Source organism: Protopterus annectens, chromosome 1.part0 (genome assembly GCF_019279795.1).
Source record: "Protopterus annectens isolate FY-2018-M chromosome 1.part0, PAN1.0, whole genome shotgun sequence".
Classification (NCBI taxonomy): domain Eukaryota; kingdom Metazoa; phylum Chordata; order Ceratodontiformes; family Protopteridae; genus Protopterus; species Protopterus annectens.
The window spans coordinates 1217389100-1217409303 of record NC_056725.1 but is presented as its reverse complement, the minus strand read 5'-3'; the positions used below and the strand labels follow the sequence as shown (position 1 = coordinate 1217409303).

Below are 20204 nucleotides of genomic sequence, written 5' to 3'. Positions count from 1 at the left end.
GGTACTATTAAAGTACAGCGTATTACCTTGGTGGTCCGGGTATTTATATTTTTCTTTATTAGTGGAAATGTGTTCAAGGGATTTAGTTTAAGTGCTTTCATTTCTGAGTAAATACTGACATGCATTTATCAACACAAATAATTTGAGATTTCACTTAACATGGGAAGCATACAAAAACAGTAGATCTGCTACTTTGAATGACAAGTAATAGCAGAGGCTTAGAACCATTAAATGTCTAAAAGGTCAAACACTTTGGTGGTGGAGGTAGATACCTCCATCATCACAACCCAGGATATGCCAAAGTAGAAAACTGAAGACGTGATCTTCATTTAGTTATTTTCTAACACATCTTACAGATATTCTTTAGTGATCTTTCAGGGACTGTACTTCATCTATATTGGCAAAAAACACAATTCACTATATTCATAATTTTCAAATCTTTAAATATTTTTAATTAAAAGTAATTCTAAAACTCACAGTGAACTTTTGTTATTTTTCACCTATTTTCCATTTAATTTGGTTATGCAATCAGCTTCATTCTTTTGTAAATCATACTTTAGAAGTTTTGTGGGTAGATTAACTTTAATAATTCTGTGCCTTGTATTTGAATCAGTTTTGTTGTCTCATGGCTTAGGGCCATGGCTGAAAAGGGTCCACTTTAGGTCAGCCCACCTGCCTTGTTAAAAAACAAAATAAATAAATAAATTAATAAATAAGCAAGCGATACTTTCCCAATTATAATTATATAGATCTGCAGTTATAGTTCCAGTTTACAAAATATCTGAGCTAGAATTCCTAGTATGCTAAAGACTGACATGTTGGGGCAAGTAAAATTCTGCTTGCTATCTGTTAGCGCATTGCCTTTTGACTTGGTGGCCAGAAGTATGCTATATGAAGTTTAAGGAGAAGTGAGGTTCCCACTTTCAGGTGTACAGGGAATCAACATACTGCAGGGATATTGTGAGACAAAGCCCTCTGCAGGTCTCCATCTGCATGTTGTGTAGAATGGGGGGGTTGTGAAATTCAGGGTAACCTTTTAAACAGCAATGTAAAATATGGGGGCATTGTGAAAGTCAGGGTGACTTTTAAACAGCAATGTAAAATACGGGGTATTGTGAAACTCAGGATAACCTTTTAAACAGCAATGTAAAATATGGGGGAATTGTGAAAGTCAGGGTGACTTTTAAACAGCAATGTAAAATATGGGGTATTGTGAAATTCAGGGTGACCTTTTAAACAGCAATATAAAATATGTGGGAATTATATAAATCAGGGTGACTTTTAAACAGCAATGTAAAATATGTGGGAATTGTGAAAGTCAGGGTGACTTTTAAACAGCAATGTAAAATATGGGGTATTGTGAAATTCAGGGTGACCTTTTAAACACAATACAAAATTCTTCTACTGCCTTCACTACAACAATACATACCAGAGCATAAGTAAATTACTGCCGATATTTCGCCTGGGAAGTGGGCTGGCTGCATTTTCTGCTACTATTAAACTACATTTTAACAGTTTGCAAGCATTTGCTATAACCAGTGCTTCCATTCTTTCATGTTAAAAGCAGTCGACATTAAAACATCAAATTACGCACTCCACTGGATCTGTATGTAAACACCTGTTTTTAAAAGCAAGTTTCATAATCTTAGGGCTAGCCATGTGCTGAATCTTCTCTGATTATGTTTTATTCTAGTATGTATGCTTTGCTTTGTTAATAGGCTCACTAAAATGTATTTACCTTTATCTATTTTTCTGATAAACATATAATTACTGATTTTACAGGACTACTCATTTTCTTTGAAGAAGAAAAAGATGATATTTGCATTTACACACAATGCTTATAAATTTTTGCAGGATATGTCTTTGTACGATTTTGAAAAGCTTCAATAGTTGTAGAATACAACGCATTTTGGCTGTGATCCATAAAACAAACTGTAGAACGGCCTTAACTTAATTACTATTCTATGAAGCATTCTGACAGCCCCCACTGTAGTGCTTAGCAAGCATTTTGCCACAGACAGCTTGAAGATGTATTGTAGCACTGAAATTATAATACGAACCATGACCAGTCCTGTCACCCGACATTGAGAATACAGCACGTTTGTCTCTGTAATGAGCCCGCTGATGTTCTACCCATTTTACCTATAAAGAAAAGGAAAAAACTGTAAATAAGTTACAGTAACTTAAATATAATCCCACATTTGGGTTTGCAGACACTGATATTTCTATTAATACATGCCAATGCATTTTACTAAAGAAAAATCATTCTTTTTCTAGTGTATTTATGATAGCATCAAGCTATCATTTCATTAACATTGTAATGAAATAATCTCTTATACTCTAAAAATCCTTTGGCTATTCATCAGAATATTTTCAAGGCAGAGTCAGTTAAAATGCTAGACACAAATGAGAAGTGTATTCACTTACACATTACCATAGGAGACTAGTTGTTAGTATGCATGTTTGAGGGAAAGCTGATTTAGTCTCAGATCTATATTCAGATTATATGGGCAGCAAGTAAGATGTTACCTACAGGAAAAAGGTTCACTTCTAATGACCCTATCTTTACGTGGGCATAGACCATTTATGGGCATTCCAGAAAGCAGCTGCAGAAGGGTGCATGACGGTATGTATCACAGGAAACTGAAATAAATATAGCACAACCACAATTCATAGGTCTATGGTACAGGTATATGCAGACCTGCTTAGGCCATTGCTAATGCAGATTTCAGTGCTGCACTCCAGAGGAGTGAGACCAAAGGCACAACATAGCATAGATGCAAATGAGCACATAATGACTTACAAGCAAAAGGGGATGGAGAGAAATTAGCTCTAAATGATATGCAAATGGATGTTATGTGAAGATAGTCATATGTGAAGGAAATCTTTCACCATTGAGCACCTGACTATATAATGGCAAAGCACTCTTAACAAGTTGTGAGCTGCAGAGAATGCGAATGCTTGAAGTAGTCACAGTCACTGAGCAGCAGCAGCACACACTTGTTCACAGCTTCAAAGGTTCCCAGAAGGATGTGAGACATTACATATAGATAGCACCAACAGAAATGCTATCGTCTCAGGGTGACATACCATGCTTTCCCCAAAAGAGGTCATTGACTGCTTTAGAATTAACTGGGACATTGTGTTGGCCTTGGTTAATATGTGTTGTCCACACACATAATCCATACGAATGTCTGGCCTTCCTCTATCTGTGAAGACAACAGTAGATGTAGACCTTTCTATTTTAGTTACAGAGAGCCTTCAGAGACCAGCTCAGAACACAGTGGACATTTTGCATGCCTCTACCTAGAGAATACTCAAGAAGTTCCTTAACATAATGCATCTATATGTGGGGAGGCATATATGATTTCCTAGCATAACAGCAGGGGGTGGCAATGACTTATATCATATTGTCTTCTTTCCTGAGGTACTCGGTGCCATAGGTTGCACACGTATAACAATAAATGCTTACCTGGCCCACAATCACAAAGCACCTAGGCAATTTGCATGATTTACATATATGCTACACATTTCAGCTGTTTTACTACTTTCTAGATCGTAAAATAGAACAAAGCCACCTAGAAGGTAAATGAAGGCACTAAGGTTAAAGTTACATTTATAGAGCATGTAAATGTATTAAACCTGCCAACTTGTTGTTCTGTGTTGCTAGTGACAGTGTATGCCCACTGGAGCTCTGGTTTATGCTTTCGATGCAGAACTCACAGAGTATACCCAAATACCAGTGTAGCACTAGACACACAGGCACACACACCCACATGTATGAATATGCATTTGTCTGGCTCAAAGCCTAGTTCTGCTGCCTGGCATGTCTGTAGGTTACTCCAGTCTGACCCTGCCACAATATTCAGGGCATTGTTAGTATGTTGTATGTTCTTTAATGTGCTGTTGAGAAGACAGGCTACAGCACTGATATGATCAGACCAGTACAAAAAATGATCAAAATTATTGTCCAATGAGAGTGTGGTGCAACCACCCCCAGACACATACAGGCAGAGTAGATGGCTGTGCCATTGAAGTAGCAAAGTGATGCATATTGGGAGATAACCTTTTACATGTGGACTAGAGATTGATGATTAAGAAGGATACTATATTAAACCGCCTGTAAGCACTTGCAGTCTTAGGAAAGGAGACCATAGCTCTAATAGCAACTGTCCATTAGAGAGATGTGACTGTGTGACTAGACTTCTTTTAGTTTGCTATCATTTTGTTGTCTTGCACTTCGTAAAGTCATCATATACTTGACTCACATCCGCAAAAACTGCAATGCCAAATTTCAATATATCCGGAAAAAAAGTCGACATTCCCTGCCACTCTGGAGCTAGAAAGAAGCACTACCATGGGTCAACAGGGAGGGCAAGATTTTGCATTCTGCAATATTGGCGTTTGGCATTTTTAGTGTTCAGTGTTCGGATGTTCCAAAATGTGTATTCGATGATGTGCCACTCCAGATTATGACAGTAAACCACTTCTTTTGCAGTCTATAAGGAAGACTGATGGGTAAACACTGGACTGGTGGAAGGAAATTCTTCTCATACTTATTGTGGGTTTTTGAGCTTTCATTCCCTCCATCTTTTTGGATTTCACTTGACACTATATCACAAAACCTGTATCAATTTTACTGTTTCTACATAATGAAATTAAAAAAAAACATTTTTTTAAAACATCCAGGCAACTGACCTATCATGTTTTATGAGAGTTGAACTTTCAAATGTAACTATTACTAGAAAATATTACATTGCAATCACCCTACTCAAGTGAAAAGAGAAAGACCAGGAAAGTAGTCAGAAATAATACAATTGACAGAGGAAAACAGAAGAGTACAACCTAAAGATGCAAATTAATTCAAAATATATGCTGAAGGGTATCCACAGTGGTTCCAAAGTACCACCAGTTCTTCATGTTTCACTCTGACTGTTTAACCAGTTTTTATATTTTGATCTTCTGTTATCAGCCAAGTATCAGTGGTTCCATCAATGGAACTCCCATCTAAGGTAGTAATGACTGTGGGGCCATCATCCAGGGAGCTAACTTAATGTCCAGCATTTCTCCCACACTTTCCTACTTGTACTTAACTCATTCCCTCCAGTGGAGCTCTTGAAGTTTGCACTGTAAATGCCAGTGGGCAGATTTTTTATTTTTTTTTGCTAGAATAAAATTACGTCCACACATTTCAAACAAATTTCATATCTCTGGAATCACAGAAGATACTAAAAAGTGTAAATTTCAATCTCCGTGATACAAACTATTTTTATAGCAGTAGTATTCTTTAGGTTCTAGGTCTTAAGCAGTATTTAATAAGTCACAGTAAACAGAGTAATTCTTAAGTTTGTAACATTTTGTAAACACCTTAGAATTTCTCAGCAACCACTCAGGTTACACACCTACTGTCCTCAGCATTTTGTTCATCCAGCTGAGAGCTTTTATATGTGGCTAAGCAGTTCTCGCTATGATAATACAACTAAATATTATATGAACAACAATTCATATATCTTTTTCTGCAGTAGACAGAGAACAAATATCAATACAGTCATGTTTGCCTTTGTGTAAGGTTTAAGATGAAGTGTTTTAATACATTGTCTGCAGCATGGTTTTGGAATTATTAATACAAATATAAACTAACAATATTTGATGCCTAGAGGTGTCAGTAGGATGTAAATACACAAGCACCCAAAGGCGTCACTCAGCTGTAACGAGTAATGAAGGAAGGTTGTGCAATAGGTGTAGAGCATGGCTGGCATTCACTTCTGAGAGTGTCATTTAAATGTAGATGACCCTGCCCTACTTAAAATTCTGGTACTTCCCATTAGGTCCTCCAGTCTCCACCAAGCCACATTAATGTAACATGTATGACTAACATACGTGTCCTTCTGTGCCCATGCAAAGACAGGTGAGTGGTTATTGTCATTTTATTACTCATCCCAGATGGCACTTCCAGCACTTAGATTCACACTAGGCTAAGTGCCCTTGTGGGCCATTTTAAGCCTAGCCAATTACCCCATGTGAGAATCGAACCCTGAACCTTGTGTCTGTAAGGTAAACACCTTAACCATTATGCCAACCTCCCACCACTTGGATTGTCATTTTTTTAAGGAAATGTAAAAGAAGTAATTCTCTGATGCAATTTGTATTTTTTAAATTATAAATATGAAAAACTTCATAAAGGCATCAAGCAACATATCTTTGTTAGTAAGTGCCAGCAGGAAGACTATTTCAAATGTTTAGAATAGTTTCACTTCACCAGCATTCTTTTTATCTGTGAATTACACCTTTACAACGTCTTAAGCTATAGCCTGGCAGGTCATTCTTAGGCACTCGGACAAATACATGCATTTCCGTTGCCCTGAAAATCAATTATTGTTCAGCTATAGGTAAGAGAATGCAGTATCTAAATGTCTGATGAATTAACATAGCTATCGCTTTACATACTTGTTACTGTCATAGTGAAACCTTTCTGTGCTCGGTTTAGTTTTCTCTCGTATATCATAGGTGACTACTGGAAGATGTTTTTCCTGCCTTTATCATGTCATTCTGCAAAAACTATGCCATCATTTTGTCCATCTGAAAATAATGCAGTGAAATAAATCACCCATAAGTTTCAGTGATTTCATTTTAAATAAACCATATCTACATGCAAAGTGAAAATGAAATCTTCATTCATTATAACACCTTAGAAAATGCGCTTTTTAAAACATCATTTCATTGGTTAATGCCTGTTCTCCACTCATCAGTCATCTTTTAGTTGATACCTAGCAAATAAGAAGTGTCATCAAGCTCTGATCTGTCATGGGCTAGTACATTAAATACTGTTTACTAATTTCTCACTGTCCTTGCGGACATAGAACAAAGGCATCCAGTATTGCTTACCATTTGATTATAGTTGTTTCTTGGTATATAATTACACCCACTTCCTTTGCACTTCCCTAGTAGTCGGGCAGCTTTGTACTATCAGGTCAGCCAGTTAAATGAGTAGGTCATGGCATGGAAAATGGACCTATGTTCTTACATTGCAGGTGGAAATGTTTTTTAATAAAGGAAATTCATAATAATTTTTAATTTATATATCATACAACAGATATTCTGTGTGAACCATTCTATAGCCTGCAGGTCTGGATAAAACTGTGACCCATTCTAAAAGTTTACAAGTCAAGAAAAAAATCTTAAAATTAAAAAAAAATACAGGAAGGCTTCATAACCTGCATAATTAATTTATTCATTAATTTAAGTTTTGTGAGCCAGCAAACTGAACCTTTTTGGCCATAAACTAAGCCAAAAGGCATGAACAAACATAAATAATATGGAATAACTGTATAAACACACGACACACAATACTGGCTCATAGGTTCATAGGGTAAGTATAAGGCAACTGGTCTGCAGACCATTTCAAGCCAAACCAAAAAAAAAAAAATCTAAATTTTCAACTAACCTCAAGCAGGCAAGACAAGATGCATCAAGAGAGAATTTAACTCTACCCGTCCATTTATTTAGATTTATCTTGAAGGTGGTAAGGGTGCTAATCTGTTTGACATGTAGTAGAAGTTTGTTCCAGAGATGAGGTATATGACTCTATGACAACAATGTGTCTTACTTATCTGCTGATGAAGATTTAGTTGCTTTAACTGAGTATTTGATGTACCATTAGTTATGAGAAGGAATAGGAGATCAAACAGGATTGGATCTTTCATGGCATGAAAGGCTAGACACAGATCTACACAAAGGAGTCTCTAATACTCTGAGTACAGAGAAAGGGCTGCCAGTCTCTCCTGATAGATAAAATTTTTGAGGCCACTGATTTTTTTTTAGTAATATATCTCTGAGGTCTCTCAAGTTGTATGATGTGTTTAGATCAGAACCATAGCTTGCTCAGCCAGTGCCCTCTGCCGGTATCGTGAACCACCGCCCCCACCCCTTCAGCTCTTCACATGAAGAGCAAAAAAAAAAGGCACTTTACTGTGTTAAGCCACTCAATGTATGATTACCTTATTCCAGATACATGTATCCCCAAAGCTTTGTCATTGAAGAGCAAAAGCAATAACAAAAATAAACAAAAATAGGTCAGATGTATAACAGCTGTCCCCTCTTGCCCAGCTGTGCTCTTACCCTGACCCTACTCCAGTGCATTCAAACCAGAGCACTGTCGGGTTCTGTGTGGGATATAAACTGTAACAACTTTTTGCTACATTACAGTAAGACACTTAGGCAAAACAGAGACCATTTTACAGTTATAGTTCAGCTCATTCCCAATAAATTCAATAGACCTGAATGGCCAAAAGGTGTTGTGATACTACATTAATTCAGAACTCCAAAAACTTCAGAGGCCTAACCTAAACAGATTTAAAAACTACAGCTATTCCACTTTTCCCACTGTAACCAACTGTTATTCTGTCATGGGTACAAGTATTGCACCTTCTTGGGGATCAGTATCAGGACTTGAATAAATCAGTAAGATCACAAGGAATCCAGCAGAAGAACTGAAAGGAATCTCTGAGTTTGGAGAAGATTTTGAGATTTTCTTTCCCCTTGCTGTCTGGAGGCACATTATCTCAAGCCATTCAACAACTACAACAATGTCAAAGAAATAGTACTGACCTCCAAATACATAAAGCTTAAGTGAAGTAATATAATAGAAGCCTATTGCATGCTGCATTATAACAGCAGCAGTCAGTTTCTACTTCATGAAGTTAAACAGTAGGTATGATTAAGTTAGAATGCAGTTTCCTTATTTTTGCATCTATAAATATAGCAAGCTTTGTGTGAGAATAACACTCTAGTCTGGATATGTTGTATCCTTCAAGAAATAAACTTATGCATTCCTAACAGTCCTTATGTACCAGTCTAGAAGCATTCACCGGTTGGTAGTTGGAGAAGGGTTGATGTCCGCAAATAGAAGACAGACCTATTCTGTGACTGTACCACCCTTGAGTAACTACTTATCCAGTGTAGTTCAATTATGAGCCTATCATTATCAAAAGGTTGAAATGCTATTTAAATTGCAAAGGAAGTGAACGTTAGTGAACTCCTGTACTAACTTTTCTTAATGCTTACCAATAAAGAGTCAGTGATGTCACAATTACATCAATTAGTAAAAAAAGAAGGAACATTCACAGCGCCATCATGTAAACTTCACAATTTTAGTAATAATCAGTTTCTGTTTTTACTTTAATAATCTTGTATTGTCACTGTTTGTGAATGTTTACAATATTATGTTTCAGCAACTGGGTAAAAATGAAATATATTTAAATTTTAAGAGCTGCTTTTGTTTTAAACTTTTCTAAAACTGCGTTGTCGATATTCTTATAGAGGAATTCAATAAAGATATTTTGGCTACTGAATGATACTGCAAAACCATATTATAAATAAACAAATACATAAATAAATGCATTTGTATGCAAGTTTTCTTCTACATGATATAAAATTTTACAGGTATAAAAACTGTAATCACGTAATCATTTTTTACATGTAAGGTTCATTACATAATAACAATAAGATACTCCAGTGTGTGCTGTATCAGAATGTACCAGCACTTCCTAGGGGCATAAATTACTCAGATTTATCAGTGGGGTGCCACAGGGATCCATGCTATGGCTTCTACTATTTAACATATTCTTCTCTGATCTCAAAATCAAAAATGGGGGACATTGGTTAACAGAGTTTGGAAATGATTGTAAGCTAGGTGCAACATTCAATTCCCTTTGTGGTATGCAGAATCTATGAAGTGAACTACCATGTGTTTTACCCAATGCTCTGAAAAAGAACGTTAAAACTAAATGGTAAAAATGCAATATTGTTTAATTTGGTAAACAACCCCTCCACTTAGCTTATAGTAGAGGAAACAATCCACTCCAAAATGAAGATGTTTTGAGAGACCTTGGAACACAAGTATATAACTCCCTCTCTGTAACAGTAATCCAGAGAGAGAGAGAGAGAAGGCACACAAGTCAGTGCTGTATTCCTCTGTCAATATGCCAAATAATGTGAGAGAAGAACACATTAATATTTATGTAATCATGTATTTTAATTAATTAATTGAAATATTTATTTATTTATTCATCATTCATTCACTCATTTATTCTTTTTTGCAGTACCCTGTTCTGAGAGCAAAATCTTTCAACCGACTGGGCATTAATGGAAAGTAGCAGAACATCCAGAGAAAAAGAGGTCCTGTGCCTGCCAAAGTAAGTGCTATCATGTATCTGGCATAGATATTATTTCCCAGTAACACCCATCTCTTTGGTACTATTTCCACAAAAATCTCCTTTCCCACATTTCTGTTATTTTCTATTCACAATGCCGATTACTATATCCAAAGTACACAAAGAATTGGTTAGGCTGTCTACCCCTTCTTATTTAGATGGGAAAGTACTCCTTGGAACTCTCTCCCTTGTTCTCCTTGATGTTACTTTTCCCTAATAGTCTTGTATTACTGGCTTATTTAGGCACAGTTCTTCTGTTCCTAAACCAAAAAAAAATGTCAGTCATCTTATAAGTGGAATATACAGACCATCACAAATATAGCTTTTGACTTTTTGTTCTGAGTGAAAAAAAAACTTTAGCATGGTACTAAAATTACAATGAAACCAAACAATGACTGAAATAAAATAACTGAGCAATATTTGTAGTTACCATAATCTTCTTATGCACAAAATCCTATCAAGATAATTAGACAGTGTTCAGAGGTTGCATTACAACTGTTTCTTTCCTGGCAGGAACAAAGCATCCTGACAGATTTAGGGTCTCACAAAGGAATTCTGTCCTGGTTTCCCTGTGACTTATACTAGTCGAGTCTTGGGTTGTCAAAAATCCTTCATCATTCTGTATGCACAGGATGCTGGGTAAACATACCACAAATTGATAGATGGATTGAAACTGTGCATCTGATTTTGTCAGTCTGACAAAACCAAGAAAAATTTATACAAAATAATATTAAGAATGTTTTACTGAATGTAAAAGAAAACAGGAGGAAGTGCAGTTTATTAGAGAAAACTCTTTAAGGACTTCCAGAGGCCTGAAAAATTTATAGTTTAAGGCTCTGGGACTGAAGTCAACTGAAGTCTGCCCCCCCCCCCCCCCCAAAAAAAAGTTGAAGAATTTTACACTTTGAACATGCTTTCATTAAAATGTAGTGATATAGGTTTTAATGCAAGGTAACACTAATAAAGGTAAAACTGTATTAAGTGAAATAAAAGAATCTAATTAACTTACAGTTCTTAACAGTATTTATTGTCATGTACTTATGTTTGTTATAGTGATGGGGTATGAAAACTGCACATACATCAAAAAAAATGATGCAGACTTCTTAATGAACTTAAAAGCAGTCTTCAATATAATATATTACTGCATTGAGCCTTTAATGTATAAGTATCCACTGATACCATTTTTTTAAAACTTTTAGATCTAATGTGTGTATCTGAAGATATCTGTACCATCTCTCAGTGACTCAGCTAATCCTTGGGTATTTTTTTCTCAATGAAATAAACAATACCAGGCATGTAGGAAAGGATTTAAAACAAAATTACTGTTCCTGTTTTCTAGTGTTTGCTTTCTTTCTTTTTCCTGTAGTATGATGTATCCTATCACTATGAAAATGGCTAAGGCATTACATTCACCAGTAAAGCATACTACATAAAAACATGTAATGTAAGATAAGGAGAAATGTTGTAAAATATAGAGCATACTATTGGGCAGCACTTCCAAGAAAATAAACAAATAAATAAAAGAAGTCAAACTAAGCTATATATATATTAACAAAAAAATATACTACCATATAGTACCACTACACCATACTGAATAAGTCTCAAATAGGCCAGTTTTACCTTCCAGGCTTGTCATTCAAATGTTGCTGCAAACCCTAATGTTAACATTTATTAGAATATAAGATTTATATAACTATAACTTAATTTGAATTTATAACACATAAGTGCAGAAGGACACTTAACCTTCAGCCTCAAGCCTTATAGGTTCATAGGTGTGTACTAGGCTAATGGCCCTGGAGCCTTTACAAGCCTAGCCCATAGGATTACCCTGGCATCGTGCCACCCAACCTTAGTTCCTAGTGCCTCTGTCGAGTAGAGCCACTGGAGTGATCCCTGGGGTGAATTTTCTATTTCCTGTCCACTCATCAGGATTTCTCTTGAAGACGGCCAGTGAGGTGCTCTGCTTGACATGTATGGGAAGTCTATTCCATAGCATGGGCATTCTCTAGGTTATGAACCTGTCTCTCCAGCATGTTCTGTTTATTGTGGTAATGAGGCTGAGATCTCTGGAGCATGTGGTGTGGAGGGGTTGGGATTTCTTTAGATGTAGCATTTCTAACAGAGCTGGGTCAGACATGGCTTTGTAAGTCAAGCAGAGATCGCTTCTAAGTAGGCAATATGAGACAGAGAATAGTTGGAGTTTTTTGAGTCTGTCCATATAGGACAAGTGTTTAAGGCCTAGGATCCTCTTTGTGAGGTACTTTTGTGGCCTCTCCAGTTGTTCATAGGTTCATAGGTTCATAGGTTCATACTAGGCTATCTGCCCGAGGGCATTTATAAGCCTAGCCCATAGTTTTGTGGCTTACGCCACCCCTTTAGTTTGGAGAAACTATGCCCATTATTTTGCTGTGCCTCTGTCGAGCAGTGACACTGAGGTAACCCCTGGGGTGTATCTGTGATCTCCCATCCATTGGTCAAGATTCCTCTTGAACAAGGCCAGCGAGGTGCTCTGCCTCACATAAACCGGGATTTTGTTCCACAGCATAGGGAGTCTTTGGGTGATGAATCTATCCCTCCAGCACGTCCTATTAATAACCGTGTCGAGGTTTAAGTCTCCCGCCCTTGTGGCTCTGAGGGATCTAGATTTTTTGAGATGAAGCATGTTCATCAAATCTGGGTTTGACATGGCATTGTATGTCAGGCATAGGTCACCTCTGAGCAAGCGGTAAGCAACTGAATATAACTGGAGTTCTTTCAGTCGGGCAGCATAAGACAGATTTTTGAGACCCTTTATCCTTTTGGTGAGGAATTTTGTGGCCTCTCCAGCTGCTGCAAGTGTCGGGTCAGATACATTCGAATGGGGCATTGTACTCGATCATTGGTCTGATGAGTGATGAGTATAGGGAGACTATGACTTCCCTTGATCTAGATGTGAATCCCTTCATGATAAGGTGGGCAATGTAGAAGGTCTTCCTAACTACTTTAACAATATGAGTGTCGAATGAAAGGCTACTGTCAACCTGGGTTCCCAGGTCCCTAATAACTTCTTCTGTGTTCAGGGGATTGCCACCTATATGGTAGCTAGGGGTAACCTTATTTTTCCCGAAGGGTATGACTATGCATTTCTTGGCATTTAACTTTAGGCCATGGCTCTGGCACCAGTTATCCATTTCTGTGAGACCCTTCTGAAGGATATCTGTGTCGGATGTGTTTTCAACTACGGCACCCAGTTTGCAGTCATCTGCAAACTTTGTCAGCCATAACCCTCCTGTGTTTGCTTGTACTTCAGAAAAGTAGATGCCAAACAAGAGTGGGCCCAGGACTGAGCCCTGTGGGACACCACTTGTGACAGGCTTTGAGTCTGACATGGCGCCAGCAACTCTGACCCTGTGGGTTCTGTCACTCAGCCAGTTTGCAACCCATCTTGTAATGTATGGGTTTACATTTAAGTTGATGAGTTTTTCAATGATACCCGAGTGAGGTATTGTATCAAAAGCCTTCGCCAGGTCTAGGTAGGCTGTATGGACTGCCTTTCCCTCGTCAATGGCCTTGGTGACTGTTTGAAAAAGTCAACCAAGTTTAGAAGGCATGATCTGCCTTTGACAAAGCCAAACTGGGTTGGATCCAAAGTCTGCAAGTTCCCTATGTCTTTATTTATGAGATCCATTATGATCCTCTCCATGGCTTTGCAGATAAGGCTTGTCAAGCTAATGGGACGGTAATTTCCAGGGTCGGTGGAGGCACCGCCTTTGTGGAGTGGGACCACAGTCGCTGTGCGCCACTCCCTGGGTACGTATCCGGAGGTGAGACTAAGATTAAACAGCTGTCCTAACTGTGGGTTTAATTCCTCGTTGAGTTCATGGAGCACACAGCCGGGGACACCATCAGGTCCCATGGATGCTGTGTTCTTTGCCTTGGAGAGAGCAATTCTCACCTGGGCATTAGAGATGTTTGGGGGGCTACAATCATTTGGTATAGATATCTCTCCTTTAGGGAGGGGGGGGGGAGTTTGCACTGAACCTTTCAGCCAGTATGTTGGCAATGTCTGTAGGATCAGTAATCTTCACATCATTTTGAACTAATTCTGAGCATATCTGGGAGTTTCCTCCTAGGTTTCTGACATAGTTAAAGAATGCCTTATGGTTGTCTTTAGAGTCCTTAGCTATTTTTTTCTCAAAATTAGCTTTGGATGATTTTATGAGAGCTCTTAGCTTTTTACTTATAGTGATCAGCGGTGTCTTACCTTTTAAGGATTTTGCTCTATCTTGTAGTAACTTTCTCCTTTTGTTGTAGAGTTTGTTTATGGCTGGGGTCCACCAGACTGGACGCTTGCCTTTGGTACAAAGAGTCTTTGTTTTGCTTGGGATTGCCTGATCCATGCAGCCCTGCAGGTGCTGGTAGAAGGCATTTGTAAGTGATTCAGCGGTTTGAGTAATGTTAACCGCCAGCTCAGGGGCCTTAAAGGAGACCACACTAGTCTTTAGAAGTGTGAAGTCGGCTTTTGAGAAGTTCTTTACTGTGGTCTTTTTCATTTCGGGTGGGGGCGAGATGAGGACCTCCAGCGAGATTAGTTTGTGATCAGATCTCACCAGTGAGGGGTATACTTCCGGCGTTGAACATTGTGCTCCCATGTTCGTGATGATGAGATCAAGTATGTTTTCTCCTCTTGTGGGGATGGTGACTAGTTGTTCCATGGCATTTGAGTTTATGAATTCCAGGAACTTTTGGGCTAGAGTGTTTGGGCTTGAGTAGTGTTCCCAGTCTATATTAGGGTAGTTGAAGTCACCTAGTATGATGGTGTTCGGAGATACATTTATCCCCTCCAGTGTTTTCAGGAAGGCCATATGAGGTTCCTGAGTTTGCGAGGGTGGCCTGTAACATGCTACAAATTGCAGAGCAGTCTTGCCTATGGTTAATTGCACCTGGATGGTTTCCGATGCATCGTGCAATGCCACCAATCTTGAGGTGTGGGTGTCCTTGATGAATATGGATACCCCTCCTCCTTTCTTGGTATTGTCCAGGTTTTGGGGCCGGAACGCATGATATGAGGTAAAACCTGATAGTGCTGGGGTGCTCTCAGGAGCCTTGAACCAGGTTTCTGTCACAGCACAGACATCGATGTTCTCCATACTGAGAAGGGCCTTGAGTGCGTGCATCTTGAGGTTGAGACTTCTGGCATTGAGCAGTATTACCCTTAGTTTTTTTTCTTTGTTTTGTTCTAGGGTGGTAGGTTTAGAATTTGAGCCTTGCCTAAAAAAGGCACTATGGGGGTGGCAAGAGCCTTTGCCAAAATCCGGAATCCCAGGGGTGACAAGTGCAAGCCATCCCTTGCGAAGCAGCGTGGCTTGCCAAGCATGTCATCCCAGGCAGACAGACATTGGATCCCCTTTGAATGACTCCAGAGTTTAAGCCAATTGTTAAAGCTGATCATCTTATCTCTGTATTGTGGCATCATTCTTGGTGAAGGTAGGATACTGCTCAAGGTCAGGGTCATACCTGCTTGGGCTACATAATCAGAGAGCTCCTCTATGTCTCTTTTCATGTAGTCCAAGGAGGTACGTCTCAGGTCGTTAACACCAGCGTGGACAATGATTGAGTCGTACTTGTACCTGCTGTTGAGAGACCTGAGTGCATGCGTTATGTGGCGGATTCTAGCACCCGACAGACAGCTTACTGTGACCTTCTCCTTACTCAGTCTGGTGAGTGGGACGTCAGTGTGTCTGACTATGGAGTCACCAATGACTAGTGTGTCTGGCATTGTGTTTGGCCTTAAGGGCTGTGACTGCTTGACACTCTGACTGTGTGGTCTATGTGTTGCAGGTGTTGTGTTCTGAGGTGGTAGTTGTTTGGGTGTCTGCTTTGGTGGCTTCTGCTGTTTTGGTAGATTTTTGATCAGAGCCTCTGAGTATGTCTTTGTGTGTTTATGTGTATGATTTGAGGTTGTGATGGTATTATGTGAGACTGGGTCTATAGTGTGTGTGGTTACCTTCTCCTCCTGTCTGGTCATGCCAGTCCTATGTTGAGAGAGCTCAGCCTCCAGTTTGGCCGTATAGTTGCATCTCTCGCATGTATTTGTGTTTTGTGGGAGGAGGAGAGGGTTGTCTGTGTACATGAGGCAATTGTAACATTGCCTCAATATTCCCAGGTTCACCAGCTGAGCAGGAGAGGACATTAGCAACTGATCCCCCGACATGCTAGAAGGAATAGACAGAAAAACTTAAGAAAAGGTTCTGGGGGATGTGGGTGACCGAGAAATGGGGTTTGCTTTTTTGGGGTACTTTCTATAACAAGAGTGCTGTATCGAGGTGATAAGTACTGTAGGAGCAAGTGCTTCACTATACAGATAGAGAATAGTCTACTTGGGAGTCAAGTAGAGATAATTTATAGTTGTAGGATACACTAAATAGGACAGTAGTATACTTTGAGGAAGGTAGTTTTAAGGGAAAATTTGAAGAGTGGACTTTAGGTAGCCCTAATAGTTTAAATCTGATTAACCGGCGCTGCCCTAGTGTGCAACGGTAGCAGCTCCGCGCTAAATCGCGCTAAAGCGCGCTAACGCGTGCTTTATAGCAGGGGGCTGGAAAAAACAGGAAATGACCCAAAATGGCCGACGAATTACTAGTTGCTGCTTCTAACCACTCCTCTGAGGACAAACAAGCAGCTCAGTACTCCCCACTCCCACTGGTGAGTAAAGAAACTACCTCTGGCCACACAAGAAAATGGAGGAACACAGAAACCAAATACAAAGCCCAGGGATCAGCAAAATCTGATCACTGGAACAACTAGCTAGGAAAGTTTAGGAAAGGAGAAATATTTTTTTTTTTTTGTTTTTTTGCAAACAGACAGAAAAAATGCATTAAATGCTTTGTTTTCAACTAAATTGCTATCAAAGGCTGGTACACTTGAGTGTATTAGCCTGTTTGTTACTTTTAAGCAATACTTTACCCCACAAGTGCAATCAACAATATAAGCTCACAAAAACAGGAAAATAAGGTAATAAAACAGTAATATAGGCACAAACAGTAGTCGAAAAGCTCAAAAGATCGAAAAATGCAAACTAAAAAGTTTAAAAATACTTATGATCAAGAAAGTTGCTTTTTCTGCTCTCTGCTGGCTTAGGAACTCTGCAGGGGACCACGAGGAGCTATGCCTAGTTCTCTAATGCCAGAAAAGCCTGCCAAAGCGTGCTTTATAGCAGGGGGCTGGAAAAACAGGAAATGACCCAAAATGGCCGACGAATTACTAGTTGCTGCTTCTAACCACTCCTCTGAGGACAAACAAGCAGCTCAGTACTCCCCACTCCCACTGGTGAGTAAAGAAACTACCTCTGGCCACACAAGAAAATGGAGGAACACAGAAACCAAATACAAAGCCCAGGGATCAGCAGAATCTGATCACTGGAACAACTAGCTAGGAAAGTTTAGGAAAGGAGAAATATTTTTTTGTTGCAGGTGTCTAGTGAGGTACATGGCAAATGGGGCATTGTGCTTGATGATTGGCCTAATGAGGGAAGAGTAGAGGGAGACAATGACCTCTTTCTTCTTGGATGCAAAACCCTTAGTAATGAGATGTGCCACATAGAAGGACTTTCTGACCACAGAGGCAATGTGGTGGTCAAAAGAGATGTTGCTGTCAAGCTGTGTTCCCAGATCTCTTATAACGCCTTCTGTGTTCAGCAGACTATCATCAATGTGGTAATTCAAGGGAACTGAGTTTTTCTTAAGGGGGATTATGACACATTTTTTGGCAATGAGATTAAGGTTATGGCCCGTGGTTCTGACACGAGTTATTGGTCTCAGTGAGGCCTTTGTCTTGGATGTCAACATCACTTGGGGAGTTAATAATAGCTCCCAACTTGCAATCGTCTGTGAACTTAGTCAGCCAGAGTCTCTTCGTGTTGGCCTGGACTTCAGAGAAGTAGATACCGAACAGGAGAGGACCCAGGACCAAACCCTGTGGGACTCCACTCATGACTGGTCGGTAGTCTGACCTGGAGTCAGCTACTTTCACGCTGTGGGTTCTATCTGTGAGCCAGTTTGCAACCCACCTAGTGATATAAGGGTTGTTGCCTAGCTTAGTGAGTTTTTCTATGATTCCTGAGTGGGGAATGGTATCAAAGGCCTTGGCCAGACCAAGGTAGGATGTATGAACCATCTTGCCTTCATCCACAGCTCTGATGACTGACTCAAAGAAGTCGACCAAGTTGAGCAGGCATGATCTACCCTTCACAAAACCAAACTGTGTAGGATCCAGAGTTTGGGGATTCCCTATATCCCTGTTTATTAGGTCCATGATGACGCGTTCCATAGCTTTGCATATCAGACTCCTCAGGCTAATAGGGCGATAATTCCCGGGGTCTGTAGTAATTCCTCCTTTGTGGAGAGGGATGACTGTAGCAGTGTGCCATTCTTTAAGGACAAAGCCTGAAGTGAGGCTGTGATTGAACAGGACACACAGGTGAGGTACCAGTTCACTCTGTAGTTCATGTAGAACACAGCCAGGGATATTGTCAGGTCCCATAGAAGCTGTTTTCTTGGCCTTGGACAGTGCTGTTCTAACCTGTGCAGCAGTAATACTGGTTGCTTGGCAATCTACTGGTATTGTGATTGGTCCTTTCGGGTGGAGTAAAGTTATCACTGAATCTGTCTGTCAGTATATTGGCAATATCTGTTGGCTCAGTATAGGAGGTACCATTGTGCAGTAGCTCAGAGCAAATCTGGGTATTGCCATGGAGATTCTTTACATAACTATAGAAGGCCTTGTGGTTGTCTTTACTATCTGCTGCAATTCTGTTTTCACAGCTAGCTTTAGAGGATTTGATGAGGGATCTCAACCTTTTTTTGAGGCTGATAAAGGAGTTTTTCCAGTCTTGGGACTTCACCTTATTCGCCATCAGTTTTCTCCTTCTGTTGCAGAGTTTGTTTATAGCAGGGGACCTCCAGATTGGCTTCCTTTTTTTTTGAGGAGAGCGTCTTGGTACTATTGGATATGGCGAGATCAATGCATTTGTGTACATGTTTGTACAGTGCATTGGTGTATGATTCGGCAGTCATGCAACTATTCTCCATTTGCATGGGTGCCGTGAAGTTAGCCACCTCTGTTTTTAGGAGCCCAAAGTTAGCCTTGGAGAAGTTTTTCATGGAGGTTATCTTTGTGGAGTGGATGTGAGGGATGTGGATTTCCAAGGTGATTAGTTTGTGGTCGGATCTAACCAGGGAGGAGTTGACTATTGGTGTAGAACAACGGTCATCCATGTTAGTAATGACCAGGTCAAGGATGTTGCTACCTCTAGTGGGGGTAAGAATGAGCTGGTCCAGGGCAGTGGAATTAATGAATTCCAGAAAGCATTGGGCAAGTGTATTGGTACATGAGTAGTTTTCCCAGTTAATGGAGGGGTAGTTGAAATCGCCCAGTATGAGAGTATTAGGTTGGACCTTAAAATTCTCCAGGGTGCTTAGGAATGTGGAGTGTGAGTCTTGGGACATGGTTGGGGACCTATAGCAGGCTACGACCTAATCGCTGTCATACCCAATGTTAGTTGCACCTGATGTTTATCAGATACGTTATGTTGGGCTACCAGTCTGGAGGTGTGCACATCCTTTATGAATATGGAAACAACACCACCTTTGGAGCTTCAGTTCAAGTTCTGGGGCCAAAAGGTGTGGAATGAGTTATAGCCTGGTAGTGCACAGGTGTTTTCTGCTGCCTTGAACCAGGTCTCTGTTGCAGCACAAATGCCTATGTTCTCCATTTTGAGGAGTGCTACGAGTGAGTGCATTTTGAGATTTAGATTTCTAGCATTCAGCAGCATGACTCCCAGACTGCATTTATTTATAGCTGTTATGGTGGTAATTTGGTCTTTGGAACACCGCCTAAAAAAGGCACTATACGGGTGGCAAGAGCCTTGGCCAGTATCCAGAAGCCCAGGGGTGAGAGATGCAGGCCATCTCTGGCAAAGCATCGAGGTCTGTCAATCATGTCATCCCAGGCAGA

The 20204-nt window shown here is 39.8% G+C and overlaps 1 protein-coding gene across 1 annotated transcript in view; it reads right to left on the bottom strand.

Moving 5' to 3' along the window:
• Positions 1-20204, bottom strand: part of LOC122800655 (PC3-like endoprotease variant B) — a 3659607-nt gene that overhangs the window by 2069613 nt on the left and 1569790 nt on the right. Inside the window, exon 6 of the mRNA XM_044069972.1 lies at positions 2061-2142. Coding sequence (XP_043925907.1) covers positions 2061-2142 — 82 coding nt within the window. The remainder of the gene's footprint in view (positions 1-2060; positions 2143-20204) is intronic.